The sequence below is a fragment of the Salvia hispanica genome, chromosome 3 (genome assembly GCF_023119035.1).
Source record: "Salvia hispanica cultivar TCC Black 2014 chromosome 3, UniMelb_Shisp_WGS_1.0, whole genome shotgun sequence".
Taxonomy (NCBI): Eukaryota; Viridiplantae; Streptophyta; class Magnoliopsida; order Lamiales; family Lamiaceae; genus Salvia; species Salvia hispanica.
The window spans coordinates 8,596,235-8,604,464 of NC_062967.1; the positions used below are offsets into that span (position 1 = coordinate 8,596,235).

Sequence of the window (8,230 nt, forward strand, 5' to 3'; positions counted from 1 at the left end):
ATCTAAAAAAAACAGCTAGAAACGGTCTATCCAAAGAAAAGAGAAACGCCGTTTGCCTTGGCTTTATATGTGCAAATTATATTCCTTTGGCAATTATTTTAATAATTATTGAAATTAGTTAAAACGAAACTGGTATTTTCAACCAATCAGAAAAGAGAAAACGGCATATTTTATAATTAATTTTAATTAGAAAAGCTGAAACGGACGATCCGAAGAGAAACCTCAATTTGCCACATTTTTCTCTCACTAAAACCCTCTTCCCTCTCTGTCTATATACTTTGCACTGTTCCTTCTCTCTCTGCGCATATCTTCTCCTTGCAGACTCAGTAAAATATTCTTGCAAATACTAAAATAACCCACAAATTCTATAAGCAAAAGGCGTGCTCTGTTTTTCGCCTTTTTTAATAATTCCGGTTTTTTGATTGATATCTTAGCTCACGATCTTCCAGTTTGATTGCTGAAATGGAGGCAATTTAGAGCTCGACCCATCAGGTAAAACGCTTCCGATTTTGTTTTAATCCCTTCGTTTAGCATTTCTGCGGAATTCTCGATTTTTTCCAGCTTTGATCCGTGAAACTGAACGATAAATTTTGGGTTTTATTTTTTTGTGGTGTTTCTGTTGCTTTCGACAGACCCGTGTGGAAAAAATAAAAAATTAAAGTGAAAGAGCGGAAAAAGCGTGATTCTTTGATCATGGCTGTGGTGGAGAATGCCGGAGCTAACGCGATTGCGTCGTCGAATTGCGACAACGACGCGGTGGTTAACGGGCAGGGAGCTAAGCCGGCTGATCAGAGTTTCCATAAGATGCCTAACGGCCATCATCAGCTGGGTGTCAATGGAAATGGGGGGACTTTGGAGAAGAAGATGGATGGGGAGGAAGATGATGGAGGGGAGGGGTTTAAGAGGGATATGCGGGATTTGGAGGAAATGCTGTCGAAATTGAATCCGATGGCGAAGGAATTCGTGCCGCCGTCTCTCTCCGCCTTCGCTGGTGGGCAGCACAAGCTGCTGGTGCCGCCTCACGCTGCTGCGGTTGCTGCGGCTGCGGCCGGGCATTTTGGGTTCAGCACTAATGGTTTTGTGATGCAGCAGCAGGTTAACTCGGGAGTTCCCACTGCCAATTCTTTTAGAAGGGTTGGTATTTTTACGTGATCAATGATATTGTGTTTGTGTGTTGAATTATGTTTGAAAGATTCTTTTTTTTTTTTGTTGTTTCTGTTGAGTTTATTTTGCTTTGGGGTGTTGAGTAGTTCCCACTGCCTTTTGATTGGTTGCTGGAAAATATAGGGCTATAGATGATGAGAATGTGTTGGGTTTACTGTAGTATGATGGCTTGGGGTTGTTTAGTTCATGGATTTTTTGAAGCCCAAATTGTCTGGATACGAAGAAGTGAGATTCGGATATTGATTTTTATTTACTGTGTGTTGTTCCATGATTACGTATTTTGTCTTGCGATAGTCTTTCTCTGTTGTTTTAGTGTTTTAAAGAGGCTGTTTGGTAATGGTGATGGCGATGGTTTGCAGAAGAAAAATGGCTTTGTTAATGGAAAGCGGAGGATGAATAGCCGAACGAGCATGGCTCAAAGAGAGGACGTGATTAGGCGGACGGTCTATGTCTCTGACATTGATCACCAGGTAAAGAGAATCTAGGTTTGAGGCCGGTTTATCATTCAATTCCTTTAAAAACGTATGAAATTTGGCGTTTTCCTGTGATGGATGTAGGTAACCGAAGAGCAACTTGCGGCGCTTTTCATTGGCTGTGGACAGGTAAATATATTTTCGCCCTCATTATGGTTACTATTTCAAGCATTAGCTACTAAATAGGAGTAATTGTTTTCCTTGATTTTCATAATGAAGGTGGTGGATTGCCGTGTTTGTGGCGACCCCAATTCCGTTCTTCGCTTTGCCTTCATTGAGTTCACTGATGAGGGTATGGACATTGTACCTTTTGTGTGTATTTCATTAAATTTCTAACCTTCTCACATCAAGTTGTTTGTCGCTGACGAGCAGAAGGGGCAAGGAATGCTTTGAGCTTAGCTGGAACTATGCTCGGCTATTATCCTGTGAGAGTGCTACCTTCGAAAACTGCTATTGCCCCTGTTAATCCAACATTTTTGCCAAGGGTAAGAAATTTTCTCTCCTTTTTTCTTTTACTTGCTAGACACGTGAAAGCAATAGTTAGTTCAACAATGACACGCTGAGTGTTTCTTTTTTTGTGAACTAGTCTGAGGATGAAAGGGAGATGTGTGCAAGAACTATCTACTGCACAAACATAGATAAAAAGGTACTTTGGTTTTCAGAATTTTTTCTGTGCAGTGTCAATGAGCAATTTCTTGCCAGGCACAAAAAAGTGATTTGTTGTTGCTTGATGTAGGTCACTCAAGCAGACGTCAAACTCTTCTTTGAGTCTATTTGCGGAGAGGTTTGTAACTGCTCATGATACCCCTGAACAACTCATTATTGAAATTGTTATAATTCATGAAATGCATCTGTTAACTCAGGTTTATCGTTTGAGGTTGCTTGGTGATTATCATCACTCAACTCGTATAGCTTTTGTGGAGTTTGTGATGGTAAGAACAACAGGCTTCCCCCTCATTCTTTATTTCTTGTAGCAAGAGAAGTCACTATTTTCTTGCCCAAACTTGACATTGCATGATAAAATCTATTAATTGTGAATGTCGTAATGTGTAGTATACTTAGCAACATTTGTGCTGAGTGCTGATCTGTTCCCGTAGTCAAGAATTGTACAAGGAAACATTGTTGGATATATTAAAGTACCGTCTTCTGTTCCGTTTCTAATAGAGGAAAATCTAATACTAGTTGTGAATGTCGTAACGCATAGTATACTTAGCAACAGTTCTGCTGAGTGCTGATCTGTTCCCTTAGTCAAGAATTCTGCAAAGGAACATTGTTGCATCAAATTTCCTTTTGCACTTAATGCCAATATTTATTCTTTCAACCTATTTGTTGGTTTAGCATATAGTCAACCTTCCACATATTGCCTGGTACCATTTCTTTTGCAAAACTTTATTAATGAACTTTTTGACAAATCCCAACATCGCCAATCCTCTTCAACATATTAAAGCGTTATTCGCTAGTTATGTCATTTGACGTGTAGACATGCTATAGATGCTGCCATTATGTTTCTACTTTTGTTACATATGAGCTTGCAAAATACCTTGCTTTATTGTGCCATACTCAACCATACAAAGTTGTTTGGACACCTTTTATTCCGGAAAGATGCTGTGCTGTTGTTGCCCATTTTACGTACATGATTTTTCACTTTCTTTTCCTTTTTCTTCGCCTTTTCATTCCACGATGCTTCTTCTAGTGTGAGTCAGACAAATTAGGAAGCTAAGGAACAAATGTTAATAATCAGTGAAGAAAGGCCATGATATCTGTTTGATGCAATATAGAAACTTGCTTATATCTGAGAGGTTCACAGGTGAGGTTTAGACAATCGTGTCAACACTTTCGGATAATTGTCTCGGATTGTGCTGCTTGACATTAGCCCTGCCCCTATTTTTTTTTACTCTGATTCATTTAAGGATAGAAGTAACAATAGTTGCAAATGTTCAACCACACGCCTATTTAGTGTTGTTATAGATTGGATTAGTTCCTTTTCTTTCATTGTAGTTGGTTTTTAGCTTTTAATGAGATTCCTCAAAATTACATACTGTATAATAATATTGCTTTCATTTTGCATGCCTAATATGAGTAATGCATTAATTTTTTCAGATAAGACCACATACTGCTACTGAATTTGTATCATAAGATCTTCGTACATTCCTTTCACAGTGAACAATATATTTTTACAACCTTATGCAGATTTTACTCAGTTCTTCCTCTTGATTTTTATACTTTGTTGTGACATGCAAGTGTGATTCATTTCTTATCTGGCACGATGATCTTTTGATAAGTTAGCCCCCTTCTTATGCTGTTTCCAACTAGGAGTTTTCCTACTATACTCTCGGGATGGCTAAGATTTAGTTTCCAGTAATCTTTACATGTTGAACGTACAACACTTTCTGGATCGGCCCTTTCTTGATACATCATCTCAACTTCACATTGTATATTCTCAATTCAGATTGTGTCGTCTGTTTATTGTAAATCCGAATAAGTCATGCTATTGGCATGAACGTCTGATGCAACTTATCTCCCCCTTTTCAGGCGGAGAGCGCAATAGCAGCACTGAACTGCAGCGGAGCAGTCTTAGGATCACTGCCCATAAGGTTTGTACCTATCCGTTCACTCAATCTATGTGACAATCTGTGACAATCTCTCCTCGTGGTAAATGATTAATCCGAGATATTCGCACTTGCAGAGTTAGCCCATCTAAGACTCCAGTCCGACCCCGTGCCCCACGCCAATCCATGCACTGATTGCTCATGAAGCACCTCTTTTAAGTTATATATACATAGAAACTGATACTTGCCATGGTATCTATTATGTGTTTTTAGCTTCTATTTTTCCTATGTCTGCTTCAGATGTATGGTTTGCCTGTAGAGTACGACTATTTTCGAGGCTTTATTATGCTGCACATTACGCTGCGTTGAGCTTAGTAGGCACTTCCCTCACACTACTTCTGCTACTTTTACCACATGCTTCTTTCTCACTTGGAAGTTTTAACGATTCTCGTTTTTGCCAAATTTTGTGGCGTTGCTTCGTCCTTTGGTATTACCAATGCTTGCCTCTTACATAGCGCGTAAAATACTTTCCATTATGTTGGTTATCAGCAGTAGATCATCTCAATTCATTGTGTTTTAGGTCATAAATTGTTGGAGTTGTTAAGAACAAAATGAAAAAGTAGTTCTTGATTTTTTGCTCTGTTTGATTTGGGATTGCTAAGTCAAGTCTATGGTGATAGTTTTTTTTTCTACTTCATATGTATGATATGACTCGATTTGTGTTTCGTGTTAGTGTTTAGTCTTATCGTGTTGGCCGATAGTCGAAGATTTTTTCAAGGTGTAATCGGGTCGGACTGTCGAGGTCTTATCCGTTAGCTGAAAGTTTACTTTGAGTCGTAAGGTGGATTGATTAAAACAATATTTATTTTGATAAATTAATTCTATTTTAACTATCTTCAAATATTTGATTTTATATATTATTAATTTTACTAGTCAAGCTTATGGAGCATTAAATGAACCCTCTTTCTACAGTCTTCTTTCATAAACTTGGAGAAGGGTACAAAGTGCAAAAGCAATTAGTTAAATCATTATAAAGTGCAAAATTCGTGGAAGGACGAAATCTTTGTCTCTTCACAAGTCATAATTGGTGTCTTTGTGTTCTTCTCTTGTGATAACGACAATTTACCTAAGTGGAGAACCCACACAAATATAACAAAATATAAATAAAAAAAACAAATAAAATAACAAAATAACCATTTATAACAATGTACTATGTAACAATGGCAAATTGTTTTTGGCTTCTCAACATCTTTTTGGTTGGAGCAAATTCCCTTTTTATTAGTATTTAGAAAAACAGTTATAGAACCATGTACTCATAATCTATTGCATTGGCAAATTAATACAATAGGTTAATACAGAGTAGAAAATAAATAAGATTTCACACATATTATTACAATGATGGGTTCCAATTTCGAGTGAAGTTGGGAAGTCGACCGACCAGTAGCGTATCAAGAATTTGGATCTGAAAAAGTGACAAATAATTGCATAACGTTGGTCGGAGCAGTTAGTGTCGTCGTCAACACGAGTGTGGGAAAATGGATTATGAAGTATGAATATTAGACAATGAAGAATACCATCCTAGCATGCATGAACCGGTAGTACACAGTGCTGTAGTGGTTGTACAGTGAGAACAAATAGGCTGAGCCACGCCCATGCATGCGCCATCATCCACTAACTTGCATGCGTGTTGACCATAACTTTTTTAATTTGGACTATTGTTGTCACCTTCCTTATAAGAATCTTCAAAACCAAACGCAAAATTAGCTTGTGATCTAAAAATATGGGATGCCTACAATTATCAATTAGAAGAAGAGGGCAAGTTTTGAAGGTAGTGAAAGTGGATGATGGCAAAGTCATCAGCAGTTTTTGTGAAAGATTTGCTTGTGGATTTTGAAGGGTTTGGAGTGAAACAATCAAGAAAATGTGGCAAGTTTTTGGCGCCAAGCTTTGAGCTGCAGTTGGGGAAGACTTACTATCTTTTCCCGGCGGTGAAGAGAATAAAGATTGTGATAACGAAGAAGCAGCTGGAGCCTGGAGGAGTTGCTGTCCGATCAAACCAGCTGGAAGCCTGCTCTCCTTCCCATTCCAGAAGAAAATGAATTGTAGATTTGTAGCAATGAGAAGTTTATGGGGAAAAATTGAGAAGAAGATTCGACTTCATCGTTCGCATAATTAGAGCCTCTATTCAAATCAATATTAGAATACAATAGTTTGAATAATTGTTTAATCCATATTTATTATTCCTATAAATTAAATACTATACTAAACTTTGATATAAATGTTTTCCCTGATATACTAATATTTTCAACAAACTCCTCAATCTAAGTAAGAAAAAGGTAGTGCCATGTTAAAAATGCTATCTATGTACACATACATGGTACACATTGTCGTAGGAATTTAATAGCGTAATCTTTGATGTTATGTCACTGACGCCTTTGATCTTTTGTTTGTCGTAACTGTCATCGATTTTATAGCACGACTTTTATCGTTTGACACGATTGGGATATTTAATCTTTAGTTATTTGTAATTATCACTGACTTTATGAGGCGTGTTGATTGCAAGATTATTCATATTTCTTGCATAAACCTTATATGTATAAAGGTAAATTTGGAAAAGATTTTAAGCCTTTGCTTTTTTGTTTTTCCTTTCTGTTTTTTCTACCCATTGAATTTCTTCAGTTAAATTTGTCAAAAATTACGAAAATTTAAATTCAATATCACTAAATAAGGAGACCTTCCAGTTATCCGTAATTTACACCAATTTATTAAAGAGCAGTAATTTTTTTATTTACACCAATTTATTCGAAAACACCATGAATTAGTTCAACCATGAATCTCCACATCGACGATTTTCCTCTCCACTTTCGTCTTCGGCACAGAGATGCACAGAACTCCGTTCTTCATCTCCGCCTTCACCTTCTCCTTGTCGCAGTTTTCTGGCAGCCTCAGCCGCGTGCTGTAGGAGCTGTAGCTGCTCCCGCTCGACCACTCGCCGTCCACCTTCCTCTCTCCCTTGATCACCAGCACCTCATCCTCCACGCTCACCTTCACGTCCTCCTTCGACAATCCAGGCATGTCGAATCTCATCCTCACCTCATTCTCGTCCTCGCTCATGTCCCACGGCAATCGCACGTCCGCCGCGCCGGGGTACGCCATCACGTCGCCGAACAGCCTGTCCATCGTGTCCAGCATTCTCCGCATCGACCGCATCGGCGACGCTCTGTCCAGCAATCCTGCAATTGTGCGAGGAGATCGAGCAATTGAGTCATCAATAATTGGGGATTTTTTGCCCTAATTTGAATTCAAATCGCGATTGGAAGGTTGAATCGCGAATTTCGCCCTAAATTGAAATTGAAACTGAATTAGGGGAAATCGACTTACCGAAAGGAGATATGTCGGCGGAGAGTGGCCGGGGGCGACGTTCGACGGCGGTGCGCTGGTCTCCGCCGCCTTGGCCAACATGAACGTCGACGGCGGAGTCTTTGTTTTCTCCGGCGGCCTGAGCTCTGGCTGATGGCGACGGCCTTGCTCTAGGAAAGAATGCGGAGGAAGGTGCAATGGAAGCTCTGTTTGTCGGTGAAACGACGGCGTTTGATGAAAGCGGAGAAAAACTCAGAATTCCGGTTGCCATTTTAGAATGAAGCAAATGCAAAGTGTAGAAGAAAACAGAAGAGTAAAGTAATGAAATCAGTTGTTGAGCTAAATCTGATTGATGATGATGGAATGGAATTGTGTATAAATAGAGTGATGGAAGAAGAGTGTGGATTCATCTTGACTGATTGAGAGATGATTATGTGTTTTTTCCTGAATGTTCTTTCGAATTTTTTTCATGCAAAATTAGATAATATTTCATTTTTTTCTGCTAGATTCGCGAATCATCTAGTTTTGTGATTGGGCCTGTTATTGGGCCGCGTTAGTTTCATGGGCCTGACCTGAAGTTTGAGGGCCATATGGTATCATTGTAGCATTCATGGGCCAGAAGTCTCTCTCGTGTATAGCCGGGATGCAAGTTCTGGTTCCGATCACGGGTTGAATCAAAACCGG

General features: G+C 39.0%; 2 protein-coding genes across 3 annotated transcripts; one reads left to right on the plus strand and one right to left on the minus strand.

Moving 5' to 3' along the window:
• Positions 1-215: 215 nt before the first annotated feature.
• LOC125213998 (polyadenylate-binding protein-interacting protein 12-like) lies at positions 216-4,576 on the plus strand. Of its 2 annotated transcripts, none has more exons than XM_048114828.1 (11): positions 216-492; positions 633-1,134; positions 1,524-1,634; positions 1,722-1,766; positions 1,857-1,929; positions 2,010-2,122; positions 2,224-2,283; positions 2,374-2,421; positions 2,501-2,569; positions 4,170-4,231; positions 4,324-4,576. In XM_048114828.1, the coding sequence occupies exons 2-11, from the start codon at positions 694-696 to the stop codon at positions 4,379-4,381; spliced, it is 1,080 nt and encodes a 359-aa protein (XP_047970785.1). In that variant the 5' UTR covers positions 216-492; positions 633-693; the 3' UTR covers positions 4,382-4,576. The 2 variants fall into 2 exon arrangements, with proteins under 2 accessions (XP_047970785.1, XP_047970786.1); XM_048114829.1 differs by having other exon boundaries at positions 633-1,095.
• Positions 4,577-6,881: 2,305 nt separating this feature from the next.
• Positions 6,882-7,915, minus strand: LOC125212351 (small heat shock protein, chloroplastic). Its single transcript, XM_048112490.1, has 2 exons — positions 7,568-7,915; positions 6,882-7,419 (listed from the first exon to the last, which is right to left on the minus strand). The coding sequence occupies exons 1-2, from the start codon at positions 7,815-7,817 to the stop codon at positions 7,010-7,012; spliced, it is 660 nt and encodes a 219-aa protein (XP_047968447.1). The 5' UTR covers positions 7,818-7,915; the 3' UTR covers positions 6,882-7,009.
• Between the last annotated feature and the right edge of the window lie 315 nt (positions 7,916-8,230).

Bases quoted from the DNA above. Each gene is read 5' to 3' on its own strand.
- LOC125213998 (XM_048114828.1), top strand. From the start codon at position 694: ATGGCTGTGGTGGAGAATGCCGGAGCTAACGCGATTGCGTCGTCGAAT. The intron at 2,422-2,500 runs GTTTGTAACTGC...CTGTTAACTCAG, and splicing joins TTGAGTCTATTTGCGGAGAG to GTTTATCGTTTGAGGTTGCT. The intron at 4,232-4,323 runs GTTTGTACCTAT...TCGCACTTGCAG, and splicing joins TTAGGATCACTGCCCATAAG to AGTTAGCCCATCTAAGACTC.
- LOC125212351 (XM_048112490.1), bottom strand. From the start codon at position 7,817: ATGGCAACCGGAATTCTGAGTTTTTCTCCGCTTTCATCAAACGCCGTC. The intron at 7,420-7,567 runs GTAAGTCGATTT...GCACAATTGCAG, and splicing joins CGCCGACATATCTCCTTTCG to GATTGCTGGACAGAGCGTCG.